General features: G+C 44.2%; 1 protein-coding gene across 3 annotated transcripts; it reads left to right on the forward strand.

Annotated features, from left to right (window-relative positions):
• Positions 1–722: 722 nt before the first annotated feature.
• On the forward strand, positions 723–21,314 carry PPID (peptidylprolyl isomerase D; the record flags this gene model as incomplete). 3 transcript variants are annotated; one of them, XM_079713170.1, is made up of 10 exons in its annotated part: positions 723–807; positions 2,478–2,618; positions 5,216–5,322; positions 7,570–7,758; positions 8,624–8,746; positions 8,911–9,017; positions 10,679–10,820; positions 12,481–12,567; positions 20,208–20,250; positions 20,979–21,314. In XM_079713170.1, the coding sequence occupies 10 exons, from the start codon at positions 723–725 to the stop codon at positions 21,065–21,067; spliced, it is 1,113 nt and encodes a 370-aa protein (XP_079569296.1). In that variant the 3' UTR covers positions 21,068–21,314. The 3 variants fall into 3 exon arrangements, 1 of the variants encoding a protein (XP_079569296.1); XR_013811121.1 differs by lacking the exons at positions 723–807; positions 2,478–2,618; positions 5,216–5,322; ... (3 more) ...; positions 10,679–10,820; positions 12,481–12,567 and adding exons at positions 18,198–18,249; positions 18,609–18,697 and having other exon boundaries at positions 20,979–21,066; XR_013811122.1 differs by lacking the exons at positions 723–807; positions 2,478–2,618; positions 5,216–5,322; ... (3 more) ...; positions 10,679–10,820; positions 12,481–12,567 and adding an exon at positions 18,315–18,697 and having other exon boundaries at positions 20,979–21,066.
• Positions 21,315–21,388: the final 74 nt, after the last annotated feature.

Genomic DNA, 21,388 nt, shown 5'->3' on the forward strand with positions numbered 1-21,388 from the left:
TGCACGAAGAGGCGAGGGCGTGCTGCCCCGCGGCGGGGCCAGAGGCCTGCCCACACACCTCTACGGGGACCCGGGCGACAGCAAGGCCGCGGCGCCGGGAACCCTCCGCCCGGCCCCCGCCTCACTCCCACGGCCGGGTGAGGATCGAAGCACAACACGGCCGCCCCGGCCCGGCCCGGGGAGTAGGGACGCGCCGCCGCCAGGCTGCCCCAGACCCCCGGACTTTGGCATTTCCTGCCCCGTTTCCCAGACAAACGGAGCTTCACAGCAGCTGCCCCTCGCCAGTGAGCGGGGCCCGGAGGCTGGAAGGGGCGTGGCCGTCCGACACGCTCTCCTCCACGCCACGACGGCAGGAAGAGCCATGAAGCTCGAGCGACAAGGATAGAAACAACTGCGGCTGCGGCTTCAGTGAGCGAGAAAAGAGGGAGGAGCGGGGGCAGAGAAAGCACGGCCAGGAGGGCAGGCAGACGCCGCCGGAGGTCCGCAAGTGACGCCGGAAGTCGGGCGGAGACGCCGGAAGTCGGGCCGTAACGCCGGAAGTCGGGCTGAGACGCCGGAAGTTGGGCGGAGACGCCGAAAAGTCGGCCCACGGCCTCCGGGTCTCTGTCGGAAGCGGCTCGCCAGCGCCGCGGTTCTTCGCAGACGCAGCCGGCTTTCGGGTTCGGGCTGCGCGGTGGCCACGGGGTGTTCCGAGGCGCTCGCGAACGCGCCTGCGGGCCACAATGTCGCACGCGTCCCCCCAGGCTAAGCCGTCCAACCCCAGTAACCCCCGAGTCTTCTTGGACGTGGACGTCGGAGGGGAGCGAGGTGAGGAGGCGGGGCTCCCGGGGTCGGGGTCCCAGAGGCTGGGGCGGGCCCGCGACCTTGTACCGGTGCCCTGGGGCGTGCGGAAGTTTCTGGAAGTTTCTGTCCCGGGGGTGGTGGCGGCCTTTGGGTCTGTCTCATCCGACTTGGCCGCCCTTCCCCGCCACCTGCTTTTATGTTTGGGGGACATTCAGAAAACCCCGGTTATGCGTTTCGGGGGCTCCCGTTCCCCTGTGTCTCTTGCCACGAGACATGTATCAGCAGTTATCGCGATATCTGTAAATTAAAACGATTTTTGCATTTTTTTCTTCTTGCTACGGATTCTTAGAGGTCCGTTCAGCTCGGTGGCCATCGCCTCTGTGTCGGCGTTGGGGAAAGTGAGGTGCATGTGGCGGTGTGGTTGCCTAGGCTACGGTAGCAGCTCGGAGGTGCCTGAGACCTGGTGAATCAGCGCATTGCTTTGTAGCTGAGTTGCTCGCGGTGTGTTTGAATGTGTGGACGAAGGAGACATCCGCATTCAGGGACCGGGGGGACGGTTATGGATACACATTGTTGGCTGGAAAAAAACCCCCCAAAAAACCCACTGTATAAAAGTTCCGGATTTTTGTTTTATTTGGTGGGCAAAACTGAGGACGTTAAGCCCGGGGTGCAGCCTGGCAGATAGCTCTGAGGACTGCTCTGAAGGGCTAAGGGAGGAGCCGGGATATATAGGAGTTCTTGCAACAAAAACCAGGTCGTGGGAATATCAAAAGATGACCGTTAACAGAGGAAACCAGACATGTCAAGTTAAGGGACGTAGCGCTTTTCTGTGTATGGGGAGATGCAAGAGTCCGGGCTCACTGAAACGCTTCCTTGGACGTGCACCTCGGCTGCCGGAGCCAGCGTCCTGTGCTTTCTGACCCTGAGTCTCCTCAGGGGGCACCTTTGGGCTGGCTGCAGCGGCTGAGGGCTCGGTGGGCTTGGCACTGGGCAGCCCGTTTGTCTTTATGTTGAGCCCCCGCAGGACTCACTGTCCAGGCGGCTGTAATGAGAGGGCTCGATGGCTACAACATCCTTTGCTTACTGGTGCGGCAGGTGATCCTCTTCCATTGACTGCGCGCGCGCGCGCGCGCACACACACACACACACACACACACACACACAGACTTATATGTATCAGTACATTAATTTTGTTTTGAAATTTAGTGCCAGGTTTAACTTTTACCTGCCTTAGGAATTGTCTAGAATGTGAACTTTTCAGCTTTTGCTTCAGAGGCAGCACTGGGCAGGTTCCACAGAGCACAAAGACTACAGCTGTACCTACAGCATGGCCAATGTGACCCCGCAGGATGTTTCATTTTCTCCTGTTGGTTACTTGGTGATGGGAAGTTATGAGCACATGTCAGAGACATTAATCAAATGAAAACCATTCCTAGTTCATGGTGTCCTTAAATGATGCTACTCTTCTGGCTACTGTGTTGATGATCCTTTGTAAGATGTAGTAAAATAATTGTTTCAAATTCATCTAGATACATGATACTTAACATGAGGTAGACTGAATTTGAATATTAGAAAAATGACCAAAAAAGAGAACTTGGTATTTCAGTCACCATAATTTTACCAACTCTCCTTTTACCATTTGCTTATTTAGCTGGTTGTTTTGCATACTGACACAGTTTCATTTTTTCTTTCAGTTGGTCGAATTGTCTTGGAATTGTTTGCAGATATTGTACCCAAAACTGCAGAAAATTTTCGTGCATTGTGTACAGGAGAAAAAGGCATTGGACCCACCACTGGGAAACCTCTACATTTCAAAGGATGTCCTTTCCATCGAAGTACATATGCGTTTTCTGAATCTGGTTCTCCTTATAGGTGATTGACTCCTGTTCTTTAGGAGTTAGGAAAGAAAACACTAAGTAGAGGGTGAGAGTTAACAGTTACATACAGTGGATTATTATTCAGCCATAAAAAGTAATGAAGTACTGACACATGGTACCATGGGGACAAACCTCGAAAATAATATGCAAAGTGATAAAAGCAAGACACAAAAGGTCACTTGTTGTATAACTTCATTTACATGAAATATCCAGAATAGATAAATCCATAGAGACAGAAAGCAGATTGGTGGTTGCCAGGGGCTGGGGGTAGAGGGATGGGGAGTGACTGCTTTTAATTTGTACAAGGTTTCGTTTTGGGGTGATGAAAAGAACTTGAAACTAGACAGAGGTGATAATTAACAATACTGTGCATGTACTAAATGTCACTGAATTGTACACTTTAAAATGGTTAGTGGTTAATTTTATGCTATGTAAATTTTACCTCAATTAAAAAAAATCTTCCAAACTGTATGACGCCAAAAAAAAAAAAAAAAAAATTACTGTTAGTTTCCAAACGGATGCTTTGAGATCTGAGATGATAGCTCAGTTTCATAAAGGTTGGGCTGTGGAAGGTGGAATGAATTATGGGAGGGTACCAAGTTTTATTTATACAGAAATGGACTGCCCTAGCTTCACCAGGGTGTGGCCATGGTAAACAAACAGGGCTTGGGTAGCTTGACTACCTGGTGACAGAAAGTTATGCCTACTTCCTTGGGCAGGATTGCTTGGGAAGACTGCAGCCAACTTAAAGATTCCGTGTCTTGGACACCTGGTGTGATGTGTGATTAAAAGGTGACTTGTCACACTGTGTAGTCATACCTTTGTTCAGTGATTATTTGATGGCTCCCGCAATAGACTGTAGGCTCCATGAGTTCAGAAACTGTATCTTTTCACCATTTTGTCCTTAGCATCCAGTATAGTTATTGAGTAGGCCTGCAATAAATATTTGTTTAATGAATAAACAAATGAGTTAAACTATGAGTATTTAAATTTTTCTAAAACTTGATTAAGAAAAGATTAACACTGATTTTAAAATACTTAAACTGTTGATTTACTTTCACGTTTAATAAAATACCAAAATATAAGCATACCATGGAGATATTGCAGGTTCAGTTCCAGGCCACTGCAATAAAGCGAATATTGCAGTAAAGCAAGTCACACAAATTTTTGGTTTCCCAGTGCATATAAAAGTTATGTTTATACTGTAGTCTATTGTGTGTAATAGCATTATGTCTGAAAAAAAGTATGTACCTTAATCTAAAAATACTTTATTGCTAAAAAATGCCCAAACAATTATAGTAGTAACATCAAAGATTACTCATCACAGATCACCATGACAAATAATAATGAAAGTTTGAAATATTGCAAGAATTACCAAAATGTGATACAGAGACATGAAATGAGCAAATGCTTTTGAAAAAAATGGCACTGATAGACTTGCTCTATGCAGGATTGCCACAAGCCTTGCAGGTTGTAAAGAAAAAAAAAAAAGTATCTTCAAAGCACAATAAATGGAGGAGTGCCTGTGTGCTAATAAAGGGTGTGCAGAAAAGAGTTAACATAGCAGGCCTGAGGCTGCTGGCCTTAGAAGAGTCTACTTGCAAGGGTGGCCATTGCCTGGAGTCAGGGAACGTGGCACTTGAACCACTCTCCGAATCCTGAAGGTGATTTACTCTGCCTAGACTCTTGGTGCAATCTGATTTATGCTGGACACTGCTTTTCTTTGGGAGTCTGGAATTTTGCTTCCTGCTGGGCAGACAGTGCCTGCAGGATCAGCCCCAGCAGAGACCTTGGGTGCTGAGTCTCTACAGGGCTCTCCTGGGGAGAAACACTGCACATGTTGCTGCATTTCTTTGCTGGGGGGAGGAGGAGGAATGTGCCCTGTGAACGTTCACGGGAGCGAGGGAGCATAAGGGAACACCTGGATTCCTCCAGGCTCCGCCTGTATCTTCTCTCTTTATCATCCAGCTGTGTCTTCTTACTTACTACATCCGTGTAATACAAACAGATACCGAGTTCTGTGAGTCCTGGGAAATCTCTGAGCGTGCGGCAGTGTTCTTGGGAACCCTTGCTACTAAGTGATAATATTTGCTGAAGTACTTGCATTACAGTGTAACAAACCTCTTGGGAATAATTGGTTTATTCAGTAGCATTTTTGAGTAACCATTATGTGCCCAGCCATGCACATGGTTACCAAGGAGGAAAAAGGGAGTTGCTGTACTTAATTGTTTGCTGGGAGAGACAGATCATTATGATACATATGATAAAAGGGAGGTAGAATCAAGATGCTGTTGGAGAAAAATAAGGAGTTCCAGTTTTGGGGTCTGACAGTTCTATAGGGGAGGTGCCATGTGAACTGATTCTTTTGAGTGTTAGTGGGCCATCAGGGAGTGGCAGTAGCTGGGACTCAGACTGTGAAAAGCCTTTTAAGAGTTTGCAGTTGTGGACGGAGGTGGGGAAAGACAGGAGAGATGTTGTCCTCATTATGACATATCTGTTAGTCAGCATTGCTACAGTCGTCCGTAGCTTCTAATGGCCATTTTCCTTTTTTGTAGTTATTAAGAAATTTATGATTCAGGGTGGAGACTTCTCAAATCAGAATGGGACAGGTGGAGAAAGTATTTATGGTGAAAAATTTGAAGATGAGAATTTCCATTATAAGGTAAAGTAGACAAAAATGCGTGTTTGTTACTGATAATAAAGGTTGTTATGTGTCTGGGATACTTGTTGAATTAGGATAAATGCCTCAGATGTGCTCAGATCTCCTTGTGAAAGGCATCATATTTGTAAATATACATCTTTTTTTGGTTAATAAATTTATTTTGTTTATTTATTTTTGGCTGTGTTGGGTCTTCATCGCTGCGCACAGGCTTTCTCTAGTTGCGGCGAGCGGGGGCTGCTCTTCATTGCAGTACGCGGGCTTCTCATTGCGGTGGCTTCTCTTGTTGCGGAGCACGGGCTCTAGGCACACGGGCTTCAGTAGTTGTGGCACGTGAGCTCAGTAGTTGTGGCTCGTGGGCTCTAGAGCACAGGCTCAGTAGTTGTGGTGCATGGGCTTAGTCACTCCGCGGCATGTGGGATCTTCCCGGACCAGGGCTCGAACCCGTGTCCCCTGCATTGGCAGGTGGATTCTTAACCACTGCGCCACCGGGGAAGCCCCATAAGTATACATCTTTAATACGAAAAAATTTCATCCAGTAGTGATTTTATTGGTAAGAATGCAACAGCTATTTCATTGTGATCCAGGTTATACTTCAGTAAAGCCAATGTGTTTTTAAGGGTGGCCACCATATGGCAAAACTGTTTCCAGGAAAAATGTGCTCGTCAGAGGGATGGTAACTTGTGCATCTTTATGCTTAAACTTGAAGAGCAACAAAAGCATCACTAATGTCTGGGATGTCAGGGGATTTGCAAACTAGCAGATCTGGTTAACGTCCAGGCTTCTAAAGGACATTAGTGGTGCCTGTGCCTTCTTCCTTGTCCCAAGATGTCCCCATTGGGGTATGTTGCATCATTCAAGTTATAAGAATGGACATGTAAGTACAAAAGTAAAGTGACTTTTTTTGGAAATGAGGAATATGAGCAAGGTAATTAGGGTAATTTGAGAATAAAATGTCATCAGTCTTTTAAACAGTTTATTGCCTGCAGCTAGTACTGTCACTGGCGCCAAAGAGTTTATAAAAATGAAATGCCCTCATGATAAGGGATTGAAAATCTTGCCAGAAAGACAAGATTAAAACACACAGGACAACTGGAGAATAATATAATAATACGCTAGTAAATGCTAAAAGTTGATTGTGACTTTCTGTGTATGCTGTAGGAAAAAAGTATGATACATATTAGGGAAGACACTGAGGGGGAATGGATACTTAAGCTGGGCAAACTGGACCTCGCAAGGTGGCTGAGATTTGGTTAGAAGGAACTAGAATACAGATGCCAGTTTGAGGGAGGGATATGAGTGAGGAAGGACAAAGGCATGAGGAGGCTGAGGAAATAAAGTTAATAATATTTAATATCGTGGGAAAAGCACCAAACTTTTGGAAGGGAGAAAGGGAAGCTACCAGAAGGATGAACACTAAGATCATGTGATGGACACGTTGAGAAGAAGCAAGGGGGCCTTTTGCACAGGCATCTGGTTCTTGCCTTCTACACGCTTGGTGGCTTTGACGGCAGGGCTAGATTTAGGCTGAGGGGTAAAGGCACCTTAGGCGGGAGGACTAGCGTGAGCATTACATGTGCGGCCCAACAAGGAATGCGTTTAGGAAGCCTTCGGCTCAGGTGGGAAGAGGAAGACAGTGGGACCACAGAGCCTTCGAACAGGCTGGGCCAAGGTAGAAGCTGGGTTTCGGGAGGTACACGGCGGTTCCTTTTGGGCATTCGCTGAAGAAGTGCTTCATCCGGGTGAAAGCCGTGATATTTGGCTTCCTTGGAGAGTAGGAAAGGACCTAACGGAACTTCCAGTCTAAACTGAATGTCCCTCGCTGTTCTCAGTGTAAAGAGAGAATCATGAAGAATCATAATGTAGGCCTGAGAGCGGGAGCACTGTTAAACGCTTTTCAGGAAAAAGCGCCCTTGCCATAAGAAAGGGCAAAGCCGAATCACTAGATCTTCATCTTGAAGATGAAGCGTAAGCATTTTCTCAATAGGGCCGGTTTAGAAGTACCACCCCTGCCCCCCATGATTGTTTGTTACTTCATTCGGTTTCATAAGCTGTTCTTAAAGTTTAAAAAGTGATTAAGTATCCCACGTTCTGTGAATTAAAGGTTACAGTTGGTACAAAGAAAGATTACACTACACTGTGTGATCTAAACGGTATTGCAGTCCACCCTAGTTCTGTGAGTGGTTGGTAGAGAGTAACTCAGACAATAGCTCTAACCTTGCTTCTCTGTAATGGCGTTTATTCCTGCAGCACGATAAGGAGGGGTTGCTGAGCATGGCAAATGCAGGCCGCAACACAAACGGCTCCCAGTTCTTCATCACCATGGTTCCCACTCCTCACCTGGATGGCAAACACGTGGTGTTTGGCCAAGTGCTTAAAGGAATGGGTGTGGCAAGGATTCTGGAGAATGTGGAGGTGAAAGGTGAAAAACCTGCCAAAGTGAGTACCACGTGACAGGGTAAGACCCTTGCTATCCTAGCTTCCGTCTTAGCAAATGTAAGTAAAAGGCTCAGATGATGGTTCGCTGAAAGACGTTAGGACGGCTCTTGTTAAAGAAGCGTGGACCCGCCACTTTTTCTTCAAAGCTCTTTTCTACACTGGGAGAGATGAGGGCAGTTTAAAAGGAGGTTGTTAGGATTTCGGCATCAGTCTTGCTGATTTTGGTAACTTAACTCTCCTAGACCTGCAAAACTTTGAGTCAGTGTGTATACGAGTACAGAGAGAGTAGGAAACCGGGAAACCTTGGTCTCCTCTCTGCCATTTAACTTGTGGTTTAGGCTTGCTCTTGTTCTTTAACTTTCCTTGGCCCGTTTCCTCATCCTACATAAGTCATTTAAGGGTTTAGACTGGATTATGTCACTCCCAAGACGCTTGTGCTCTAAATGTCTGTGAATCCACATGGCCACCACAGACCCACCCTCACGGGCAGGGTTGTGAGTGGAATTGGAGACTCAGACCTGCAGGACGGGGGCGGCCACTCAGTGTGCGAAGGAAACAGTGGTCAGTGAGTCGAAGGCACGTGCCCACGTAAGGAGAATCCCACAGGGGATGATGAAACTTCCCACGTAGTCTGTGTACGCGGAGCTGCTGGACAGCAGCAGCAGCCACGTGTGCTGCGAACTGACCCTGCTTTGCTCCTCAGGGTGTGTGCAGAGGTGCGCCTCCCGATGCCAGCCTGTCGCGTCAGAAGCGGCTTGGACGCTGTTGCTCATGCCTTGCGGCTGGAGAGCTTTTAAACCCAGACTCTTGTTAAATTCGTCATTAATATGGTAGACGCTTCTACAATTTAGGGTTATTTTTACAGTTGTGCGTTACTGCAGATTGCGGAGAACTGAAGCAAGGGGATGATTGGGGAATATTCCCCAAGGATGGATCTGGTGACAGTCATCCAGACTTCCCCGAGGATGCAGACATAGATGTAAAAGATGTGAGTACTTTCACGTGGGTTAAAGTTTAAGTACTTAAACTGCTCAAAATATTTAGCACTAAAATTTTGAGCTTTTTGTATCAGTCTGTCTCAATGATGGAACTTAGCACTAAACCGCATTACATACTCAAACCCAACATATTCGTGTTCTTTCTTTTATACAGGTAGATAAAATTTTATTAATAACGGAAGACTTAAAAAACATTGGAAATACTTTTTTCAAATCCCAGAACTGGGAGATGGCCATTAAAAAATACACAAAAGTTTTAAGGTAATAAAATATTTTTAATAAATTGCTGTAAGAACTTGAAATTGAATTATAAACTGATATTCAAGAGTTGTTTTTTCTATTTTTGGCATATTACTTGCAGAGTAACCAGGTGTATTGAAATAGTTGCATTTCTTTGGCTGCTTCCAGATTCTTGTTTTGAAAAATTTCAAAACACAGAAAAGTTAAGAATAGTACATGGATAGCCATGTACCTTTACCTGTGTTCACCAGTTTTTAAGTTTTGCCACACTTGTTTTTGCAGAATCATTTTGAAAGGAAGTTGCAGATGCCGTGACACTTTACCCCTCAATATTTTAGCAAGCATTTCCTGAGAAGCCAGGACACTCTTCTACTTGGCCTTAAGACTATGAAAACATCTCCCAAATATCATTATGTCATCCATATTCAAAGGTCCCCAGTTGTTTCAGTTTTTTTTGTTTTGTTTTTATGCCGGTATCCATTGTATCCTTTGGTTTTATGTCTCTAAGGCTCCTCTAATCTTTAATCGCCACGCTTTTTAGTCATTTGCATTTTGTGGCGTCGAAGCCCCTTGTCTTACGGAATACCATCTGTGTGTGTTTACTGCTTCCTCAAGATTAGTTTGAGGTTACATATTTTAGCAAGGACTTGAATAGATGACGTGCATGTTTCCTATGATACCATGTCCTGAGGGCACATGGCAGTTTCGCCCGTTTTGAGTTTTGGCACTTCGTTAAAGTGGCGTTAGCCATGTCTCTGTTATGAAAGTACCTTTCCTCTTTGTAAATAATAAGTCCTCTGTGAGGTGATAACTATGAGATTGTGTGAACATCTCATTCCTAGCCTTTCATCCAGTGGTTTCAGCATCATTGAAGCCCTTTGCCTGAATCAGTTATTACACTGACGCTTGCAGAACTGCGATTTTCTGTCATTCTGCAGTTACAAGTCTGTTTGAAAGACCCCCCACCCCTCCTTTTTTTTAAAGTATTACTGTAGTATTTGATCAATTCAACGAATTATACTATTACCGCCATTCTTTCTGATGCTTGAAGGCTTCCCGATTGTCTGGTGGGAGCCCCTTTCCTGTATCCCTTTGTTCTGTTAGTCTGTGAGCTCTTGCTTTTTGCCACGAGATGGTCCAGACCCGTCTTATACGTAACCTTGTGTCCAGATCTGAGTTTCTCCAAGGAGCCCTGATTCTTTTCAGTGGGGGACAGACTCTAGAAACCAAATTCTGGGGGCCAGGCCCTTTTCAGTAAACAGCTAGGAACTACAGTAAAAGACAAGTCAGAATCACCACCACAGGGCTCTTCACCTGTCCCCATTCCAGTCCCTGTCCCACAATGACAGCCTTGGTTCCAAACCTAATTACACTGGAAAGTGGGCGATGGAAACCTGAGCTTTACAAATAGAAGTTTTCCTTACTGTATAATCTCTAGGTTTGGGGATTGTTCTTAAGTTGGCTTCTTTGAACATTTTGGGAAAGAAGTTGGAACAAGTAAAAAAAAAAAATCTTCTAAAGGAAAGCATTTAATAAAAAGATTGTGGTCATTAAGAACATTAATACTAGCATGTGATGAACTTTTATACCAGAACTGACACAGCACGTTTTGACCGAGTGGAGGAGAGCAGAGTTAAGTCTTAATGGGGGCTGCTTGCTGCTTGTACCGATGTGTTCTCCAGGTATGTGGAAGGCTCGAAGGCTGCTACTGAGAACTCAGACAGAGCAAAGCTGCAGCCTGTCGCTTTGAGCTGCCTGCTGAATATCGGCGCCTGCAAACTGAAGCTGTCTGACTGGCAGGGAGCAGTCGACAGCTGTTTGGAGGTAAGTCTGTTGATGTTACCTTTTTGAAAGAGTTGGATGATGACTTACTACTTCGAACAAAGGCAGTTTTATGTGACACTACTGTTATCTTATTGCGGAGGACCTAGTGAGACCCAGTGAAACATAATCTAAGTCACTTTATCTCTAAGTATTCTGGACCTCAGTTCTTCCTCTCAGACCATTCATTTAGCTGATAACACTATATCACTTAATTTCTTTGAAGACACTTTCTTCCTCAGCTCATTTATTCACTTAACTGTTGAGCGCCTGTTATGTGCCAGGCGTTGGAAGACAGAGCCAGGAATGACTGCGACTGTGGCCGGCCAGGTTGTTAGCAGAGCGTTGTCGCTTTGCGATCTTGAGCAAGTTCCTACTTACAGAGTCTGAATTTCTTTATACGCCAAATGGAAATACTACTTTCCTCCTGGGATTGTTAAGAAGACCGTGTGTAATGCACGTAAAGCGTTTAGCGCACTGCTGGGAGCAGGTTAAGCAGCTAACAGACGCTTCGGTGTTTTAATTGAAAGACCCTCCCCTCGAACTTTTTTGGTGCAAGAAGGAGTCAGTTTCAACGTAGGGTCGTCAGGACTTGTACATGGACTGTGCGTGCTGTTGGGACACACAGGAAGGTCCCTTGCCTTCACGGGGACGTCCGGGAGTGCTAACCGACAAAGCTGGTAAGGTGGCAGCCTGCCTTTCTTAAATAGAGCAGTTATGACTGCCTCCCTCTTGCACAGTTTGTTTGAACAGTTTTCCAGACTAGAACATATATTTTAGAAAGACCGCCTCTAGTAATTTTTATGTATATTGCACATTAATCTAGGTCACAAAGATCAGCTATGCCCAAGCAAGTGGAAATAAAATGAGATCCTAATTTAGTGGGGTAGGTGGAATAAGGAATAAGAATGTATTCATTAGGGGGGAGCATGTGACAGAGGACGAGATGGTTCTTCACTTGGGATCGCTTTTTGACCTTTGTGAGGCAGATACCATATACCCTTTTCAGTAAAATCTGAATATTGACTTCTAAAAGATGTTACTAAATACACTATTTTTAAAATGTTCCAGAGGAGAAACCTATTAAAAGTTACTCATGCTCCTGAAAAACCCCTAGATGTCAACGAAATGAGTGTATACAAATTTCTATTCAGAATGTTTTTCTCTTATCAGCTAGGGCCCAATCAGGAGATAGACACCACACAGTAATTGTCAGATACACATAAGGGGCGGATTGGAGTAGCGAGGGGTTGGCTAGGAGAGGGAACGCTGAAGGATCTGGGCTTTGCAGGGTATACGTGTGTGTATGTGTGCAGAGACATGTGATGCAGGAGCAGCTGCTCCCTCTGGGCTGCATGGAGGCCCTGGGCCGAGAGCCAGGCACGTCGGGGATGGGGGCTGGGCCTCACTGGGTGCCCCGGAGCTTCGGGGAGCTCGCGGGAGGCTCGCAGGGACCCGGAAGGGAAGTGGGTCCCTCGCCCGTGGGCACTGGGCGCCCTCTGCTGACAAAGCAGCGTGTAACCGCAGGCTCTCGGGGCCCAGCACCCTTATCACAAAACAGTGAACAGTTGGTTTGGAGCTGACGGGCAGTAAATGGAAATCCAGCATGTATACATAGTACTCAGTATTTAGATAAAAATATTAATTGTATAACTTTCTGTAGGTCCTTGAAATAGATCCGGCAAATACCAAAGCACTGTACCGTAGAGCCCAAGGATGGCAAGGACTAAAAGAATACGACCAAGCATTGGTAAAGTTTTGTCTTAAATTTTACTTTATTTTTTAACATCTTTGTTGGAGTATAATTGCTTTACAGTCGTGTGTTAGTTTCTGCTTTACAACAAAGTGAATCAGTTACACATGTACATATGTCCCTGTATCTCTTCCCTCTTGTGTCTCCCTCCCACCCTCTCTATCCCACCCCTCTAGGTGGTCACAAAGCACCGAAGTGATGTCCCTGTGCTATGCGGCTGCTTTCCACTAGCTGTCTGTTTTATGTTTGGTAGTGTATATATGTCATTGCCACTCTCTCACTTTGTCCCAGCTTACCCTTCCCCCTCCCCGTGTCCTCAAGTCCATTATCTAGTAGGTCTGCGTCTTTATTCCTGTCCTGGCCCTAGGTTCTTCATGACCATTTTTTTTTTTTTTTTAGATTCCATATATATGTGTTAGCATATGGTATTTGTTTTTCTCTTTCTGACTTACTTCACTCTGTATGACAGTCTCTAGGTCCGTTCACCTCACTACAGACAACTCAGTTTTGTTCCTTTTTATGGCTGAGTAATATTCCATTGTATGTGTGTGCCACTTCTTCATCCATTCCTCTGTTGATGGACACTTACGTTGCTTCCACGTCCTGGCTATTGTAAATAGAGCTGCAATGAACATTGTGGTACATGACTCTTTGAATTATGGTTTTCTCAGGGTATATGCCCAGTAGTGGGATTGCTGGGTCATACGGTAGTTCTATTTTTAGTTTTTTAAGGAACCTCCATACTGTTCTCCATAGCGGCTGTATCAATTTACATTCCCACCAACAGTGCAAGAGGGTTTCCTTTTTTCCACACCCTCTAGAGCATTTATTGTTTGTAGATTTTTTGATGATGGCCATTCCAACCATGTGAGGTGATAGCTCATTGTACTTTTGATTTACATTTCTTTAATGATTAATGATGTTGAGCATTCCTTCATGTGTCTGTTGGCAATCTGTATACCTTCTTTGGAGAAATGCCTATTTAGCTCTTCTGCCCATTTTCGGATTGTGGTGTTTGTTTTTGTGATATTGAGCTGCATGAGCTGCTTATAAATTTTGGAGATTAATCCTTTGTCAGTTGCTTCATTTGCAAATATTTTCTCCCATTCTGAGGGTTGTCTTTTCATCTCGTTTATGGTTTCCTTTGCTGTGCAAAAGCTTTTAACTTTCCTTAAGTCCCATTTGTTTATTTTTGCTTTTATTTCCATCTCTGTAGGAGGTGGGTCAAAAAGAATCTTGCTGTGATTTATGTCATAGAGTGTTCTGTCAATACTTTCCTCTAAGAGTTTGATGGTGTCTGGCCTTACATTTAGGTCTTTAATCCATTTTGAGCTTATTTTTGTGTATGGTGTTAGGGAGTGTTCTAATTTCATTCTTTTACATGTATCTGTCCAGGTTTCCCAACACCACTTATTGAAGAGGCTGTCCTTTCTCCACTGTATATTCTTGCCTCCTTTATCAAAGATAAGGTGACCGTAGGTGCATGGGTTTATCTCTGGGCTTTCTGTCCTGTTCCATTGATCTATATTTCTGTTTCTGTGCCAGTACCATACTGTCTTGATTACTTTAGCTTTGTAGTATAGTCTGAAGTCAGGGAGCCTGATTCCTCCAGCTCCATTTTTCTTTCTCAAGATTGCTTTGGCTATTTGGGGTCTTTTGTGTTTCCGTACCAATTGTGAAATTTCTTGTTCTAGTTCTGTGAAAAATGCCAGTGGTAGTTTGATACGGATTGCATTGAATCTGTAGATTGCTTTGGGTACTAGAGTCATTTTCACAATGTTGAGTCTTCCAATCCAAGAACATGGTATATCTCTCCATCTGTTTGTATCATCTTTAATTTCTTTCATCAGTGTCTTATAGTTTTCTGCATACAGGTCTTTTGTCTCCTTAGGTAGGTTTGTTCCTACATATTTTATTCTTTTTGTTGCAATGGTAAATGGAAGTGTTTCCTTAATTTCTCTTACAGATTTTTCATCACTAGTGTATAGGAATGCAAGAGACTTCTGTGCATTAATTTTGTATCCTGCTACTTTACCAAATTCATTGGTTAGTTCTAGTAGTTTTCTGGTAGCATCTTTAGGATTCTCTATGTACAGTATCATGTCATCTGCAAACAGTGACAGCTTTACTTCTTTTGCGATTTGGATTCCTATTATTTCTTTTTCTTCTGATTGCTGTGGCTAAAACTTCCAAAACTATGTTGAATAATAGTGGTGAGAGTGGGCAACCTTGTCTTGTTCCTGATCTTAGTGGAAATGGTTTCAGTTTTTCACCATTGAGGACAATGTTGGCTGTGGGTTTGTCATATATGGCCTTTATTATGTTGAGGAAGGTTCCCTCTATGCCTACTTTCTGGAGGGTTTTTATCATAAATCGGTGTTGAATTATGTCAAAAGATTTCTCTGCATCTGTTGAGATGATCATATGGTTTTTATCCTTCAGTTTGTTAATACGGTGTAACATATTGATTTGTGTATATTGAAGAATCCTTGCATCCCTGGGATAAACCCCACTTGATCATAGTGTATGATCCTTTTAATGTGCTGTTGGATTCTGTTTGCTACTGTTCTGTTGAGGATTTTTGCATCTGTGTTCATCAGTGATATTGGCCTGTAGTTTTCTTTCTTTGTGACATCTTTGTCTGGTTTTGGTATCAGGGTGATTGTGGCCTCGTAGAATGAGTTTGGGAGCGTTCCTCCCTCTGGTATATTTTGGAAGGTTTTGAGAAGGACAGGTGTTAGGTGTTCTCTAAATGTTGCATAGAATTCACCTGTGAAGCCATCTGGTCCTGGGCTTTTGTTTGCTGGAAGATTTTTTTTTTTTTCCAGTATGTGGGCCTCTCACTGTTGTGGCCTCTCCCGTTGTGGAGCACAGGCTCCGGATGCACAGGCTCAGGGGCCATGGCTCATGGGCCCAGCCAGTCCGCGGCATGTGGGATCTTTCCGGACTGGGGCACGAACCCGTGTCCCCTGCATCGGCAGGCGAACTCTCAACCCCTGCGCCACCAGGGAAGCCCTTGTTGGAAGATTTTTAATCACAGTTTCAATCTCAGTGCTTGTGATTGGTCTGTAGATATTTTCTATTTCTTCCTGGTTTGGTCTCGGAAGGTTGTGCATTTCTAAGAACTGGTCCATTTCTTCCAGGTTGTCCACTTTATTGGCATACACTTGCTTGTAGTAATCTCTCATGATCCTTTGTATTTCGGCAGTGTCAGTTGTTACTTCTGATTTTTCATTTCTAATTCTATGCTTGGAGTCTTCTCCCTTTTTCTTTTTTTGATAAGTCTGGCTAATGGTTTATCAATTTTGCTTATTTTCTCAAAGGACCAGCTTTTAGTTTCATTGATCTTTGCTATCATTTCTTTCATTTCTTTTTCATCTATTTCTGATCTGATCTTTATGATTTCTTTCCTTCTGATAACTTTGGGGTTTTATTGTTCTTCTTTCTCTAATTGCTTTAGGTGTAAGGTTAGGTTGTTTGAGATGTTTCCTGTTTCTTGAGGTAGGATTGTACTGCTACAAACTTCCCTCTTAGAACTGCTTTTGCTGCCTCCTGTAGGTTTTGAGTAGTCATGTTTTCATTGTCATTTGTTCCTAGGTATTTTTTGATTTCCTCTTTGATCTCTTCAGTGATCTCTTGGTTATTCAGTAGCATATTATTTAGACTCCATGTGTTTGTATTTCTTACAGATTTTCTTCCTGTAATTGATACCTAGTCTCATAGTGTTGTGGTCAGAAAAGATACTTGATACGATTTCAATTTTCTTAAATTTACCAAGGCTTGATTTGTGACCCAAGATGTGATCTATCCTGGAGAATGTTCCATGAGCACTTGAGACGAACGTGTATTCTGTTGTTTTTGGGTGGGATGTCCTATAACTGTCAGTTAAGTCCATCATGTTTAATGTATCATTTAAAGCTTGTGTTTCCTTATTTATTTTCATTTTGGATGATCTGTCCATTGGTGAAAGTGGGGTGTTAAACTCCCTTACTATGATTGTGTTACTGTCGATTTCCCCTTTTATGGCTGTTAGTTTTTGCCTTATGTATTGAGGTGCTCCTATGTTGGGTGCGTAAATATTTACAATTGTTATATCTTCTTCTTGGATCGATCCCTTGATCATTATGTACTGTCTTTCTTTGTCTCTTGTAAAAGTCTTTGTTTTAAAGTCTATTTTGTCTGATATGAGAATTGCTACTCCAGCTTTCTTTTGATTTCCTTTTGCATGGAGTATCTTTTTCCATCCGCTCACTTTCAGTCTGTATGTGTCCCTAGGTCTGAAGTGAGTCTCTTGTAGACAGCATATATATATGGGTCTTGTTTTTCTATCTATTCAGCCAGTGTGTGTCTTTTGGTTGGAGCATTTAATCCATTTACATTTAAGGTAATTATCGATAATGTATATTCCTATTACCATTTTCTTAATTGTTTTGGGTTTATTATTGTGGGTCTTTTCCTTCTCCTGTGTTTCCTGCCTAGAGAAGTTCCTTTAGCGTTTGTGGTAAAGCTGGTTTGGTGGTGCTGAATTCTCTTAGCTTTTGCTTGTCTGTAAAGGTTTTAATTTCGCTGTCAAATCTGAATGAGATCCTTGCTGGGTAGAGTAATCTTTGTTGCAGGTTTTTCTCCTTCATCACTTTAAATATGTCCTCCCACTCCCTTCTGGCTAGCAGAGTTTCTGCTGAAAGATCAGCTGTTAACCTTATGGGGATTCCCTTGTGTGTTATTTGTTGTTTTTCCCTTGCTGCTTTTAATATTTGTTCTTTGTATTTAATTTTTGATAGTTTAATGTGTGTCTTGGTGTGTTTCTCCTTGGATTTACCATATATGGGACTCTCTGCTTCCTGGACTTGAGTAACTATTTCTTTTCCCATGTTAGGGAAGTTTTCAACTATAATCTCTTCAAATATTTTCTCAGTCCCTTTCTTTTTCTCTTCTTCTTCTGGGACCCCTATAATTCGAATGTTGGTGTGTTTAATGTTGTCCCAGAAGTCTCAGAGACTGTCCTCAATTCTTTTCATTCTTTTTTCTTTATTCTGCTCTGAGGTAGTTATTTCCACTATTTTATCTTCCAGGTCACTTATCCGTTCTTCTACCTCAGTTATTCTGCTATTGATCCCATCTAGAGTTTTTTTTTTTTTTTTTTTTTTTGCGGTATGCGGGCCTCTCACTGTTGTGGCCTCTCCCGTTGCGGAGCACAGGCTCCGGACGCACAGGCTCAGTGGCCATGGCTCACAGGCCCAGCTGCTCCGTGGCATGTGGGATCTTCCTGGACCGGGGCACGAACCCGTGTCCCCTGCATCGGCAGGCGGACTCTCAACCACTGCGCCACCAGGGAATCCCTCATCTAGAGTATTTTTAATTTCATTTATTGTGTTGTTCATTGTTGCTTGTTTCATCTTTAGTTCTTCTAGGTCCTTGTTAACTGTTTCTTGCATTTTCTCTATTCTATTTCCAAGATTTTGGATCATCTTTACTATCATTATTCTGAATTCTTTTTCAGGTAGACTGCCTATTTCCTCTTCATTTGTTAGGTCTGGTGGGTATTCATCTTGCTCCTTCATCTGCTGTGTGTTTCTCTGTCTTCTCATTTTGCTTAACTTACTGTGTTTGTTATCTCCTTTTTGCAGGCTGCAGGTTCGTAGTTCCCGTTGTTTTTGGTGTCTGTCCCCAGTGGCTAAGGTTTGTTCAGTGGGTTGTGTAGGTTTCCTGGAGGAGGGGACTAGTGCCTGTGTTCTGGTGGATGAGGCTGGATCTTGTCTTTCTGGTGAGCAGGTCCACGTCTGGTGGTGTGTTTTGGGGTGTCTGTGGCCTTATTATGATTTTAGGCAGCCTCTCTGCTAATGGGTGGGTTTGTGTTTCTGTCTTGCTAGTTGTTTGGCATAGGGTGGGTGTCCTGCACTGTAGCTTGCTGGTGGTTGAGTGGAGCTGGGTCTTGGTGTTGAGATGGAGATCTCTGGGAGATTTCCGCTCTTTGATATTACGTGGAGCTGGGAGGTCTCTTGTGGACCAGTGTCCTGAAGTTGGCTCTCCCACCTCAGAGGCACAGCACTGACTCCTGGCTGCAGCACCAAGAGCCTTTCATCCACACGGCTCAGAGTAAAAGGGAGAAAAAAAAGAAAGAAAGAAGGTAAAATAAAATAAAGTAAAATAAAATAAAGTTATTAAAATAAAAAATAAAAAATATTAAAAAAATTTTGTAAGTAATAATAATAAAAAAAAAAAACCGGACAGACAGAACCCTAGGACAAATGGTAAAAGCAAAGCTATACAGACAAAATCACACATAGAAGCATACACACAGATACTCAGAAAAAGAGAAAAAGGGAAAAAAAAAATATCGTTGCTCCCAAAGTCCACCTCTTCAATTTGGGATGATTCGTCGTCTATTCAGGTATTCCACAGATGCAGGGTACATCAAGTTGATGGTGGAGATTTAATCCGCTGCTCCTAAGGCTGCTGGGAGAGATTTCCCTTTCTCTTCTTTGTTCGCACAGCTCCTGGGGTTCAGCTTTGGATTTGGTCCCGCCTGTGCGTGTAGGTCGCCTGAGGATGTCTGTTCTTCGCTCAGACAGGACAGGGTTAAAGGAGCCGCTGATTCAGGGGCTCTGCCTCACTCAGGCCGGGGGGAGGGAGGGGCACGGAGGTGGGGCGAGCCTGCATCGGCAGAGGCCAGTGTGACATTGCACCAGCCTGAGGCGCGGCGTGCATTCTCCCAGGGAAGTTGTCCCTGGATCACGGGACCCTGGCAGTGGTGGGCTGCACAGGCTTCGGGAGGGGAGGTGTGGATAGTGACCTGGGCTTGCACATAGGCTTCTTGGTGGCGGCAGCAGCAGCCTTAGCGTCCATGTCTGGGGTCCATGCTGTTAGCCGCGGCTCGCGCCCGTCTCTGGAGCTCCTGTAGGTGGTTCTCTGAATCCCCTCTCCTCGCGCACCAGGAAACAAAGAGGCAAGAAAAGGTGTCTTGCCTCTTACGGCAGGTCCAGACTTTTCCCCGGACTCCCTCCCGGCCAGCCGTGGTGCACTAACCCCTTCAGGCTGTGTTCACGCCGCCAACCCCAGTCCTCTCCCTGTGCTGCGACCGAAGCCCGAGCCTCAGCTCCCAGCCCCGCCCGCCCCGGCGGGTGAGCAGACAAGCCTCTCGGGCTGGTGAGTGCTGGTCGGCAGCGATCCTCTGTGCGGGAATCTCTCCGCTTTCCCCTCCGCACCCCTGTTGCTGTGCTCTCCACGGCTCCGAAGCTGCCCTGCTCCGCCACCCGCAGTCTCCGCCCGCGAAGGGGCTCCTAGTGTGTGGAAACCTTTCCTCCTTCACGGCTCCCTCCCACTGGTGCAGGTCCCGTCCCTATCCTTTTGTCTGCGTGTTTTCTTTTTTCTTTTGCCCTACCCAGGTACGTGGGGGAGTTTCTTGCCTTTTGGGAGGTCTGAGGTCTTCTGCCAGCGTTCAGTAGGTGTTCTGTAGGGCTTGTTCCACGTGTAGATGTAGTTTTGATGTATCTGTGGGGAGGAAGCTGATCTCTGCCTCTTACTCCTCTGCCATCTTGAAGCTCCTCTCTTTTAAATTTTAATTTAAAATAAAAACCACTTTCATAACTCATAACCTAATATTTCTTTAAATGTTTTTTTTTTTTTTCCAATTAAAGGCTGATCTTAAGAAAGCTCAGAAGATAGCACCAGAGGATAAAGGTAAGTTGGCAGTTTCTGTGGTGGAAGTTCATTTTGTCCCTTAAGAATTTATCCTCATGAACCAGCATACCCTTTGCCACTTAGAGGATGATTGTCCAGCAGATACTGCACAACGCCTGTTACAGGCCAGGCTCCAGTCATGCTGCAGAAAGCACAAGTCAGGGTCCCTGCCTTCAGCTTACACTCCCGCCGCTTTCCAAGTGTCTGAAGAATGTTTGCTCTGCTGTCCTGTAATTCTAGATGGAAGAGCAGCATTAGAAGACACAGTATTTAGGGCGAATTTAGTGTTTGGGAACATTTCTTAAGCTGAACGTGGCCATGACCTAAATATTATAGCTACTGAATATGTTTTAGTAAAGTTTTGGAAAGCTGTGACAGAAATAAGCCTGTTTTTCAAATAAACCAAGTACAAATGGTGATTCTAGGTCTAGATGTGTAAATAGGTCTTTGGGGAGGCACTTCAGTGGGGTCCCCCCTCTGATGGAAGGGAGAAGGCACATCTATGTGTAATTCAGTTAGTTCTCTCGGTGGACAGTCTCCTAAAATTGTGCTCTGTGGTTTTTATGTTTGTGTGGTCGCTTTCTCCAAGTAATATGTGCTGTTAATAGGGCTCAGTTACTCTTCGAAGAGTTACATCATTTTTTATCACACTAAAGCATCAGTTTGCTGGTCAGCCTAATTTTTTGGATGTTTTGAGAAATAACTCATATTACATATTTATTTTGCAGCTATCCAGGCAGAATTGCTGAAAGTCAAGCAAAAGATAAAGGCACAGAAAGATAAAGAGAAGGCAGCTTATGCAAAAATGTTTGCTTAATAAGGAATTCAGTTTTGCTTAAGTATGAATTGATTGTATAAAGCAAGTAAGACAATTTAAGGGTCTTGTCTATTATGTATGATCCCTAATGTGTTCCCTCTGAGACTTCAGTTCCCATTGTTTGCAGTCTAGGAATACAGGTAGAGATTCACTCTTAATAGATCAGTGTTACAAAATATGGTGAAGTTGAACTCATTTTAAATGGCTCTCTGCATTACAAAGGATAATGGTGTCCAGTGTATTTTAAACTCCTAGACATATCTTGTTTGAATAAACAGATGAAAACTTAAGTATGTATGTTGTTTTTCTCAGTTCTTTGAT

This window comes from Hyperoodon ampullatus (genome assembly GCF_949752795.1).
Source record: "Hyperoodon ampullatus genome assembly, chromosome: 1".
Lineage (NCBI taxonomy): Eukaryota > Metazoa > Chordata > Mammalia > Artiodactyla > Ziphiidae > Hyperoodon > Hyperoodon ampullatus.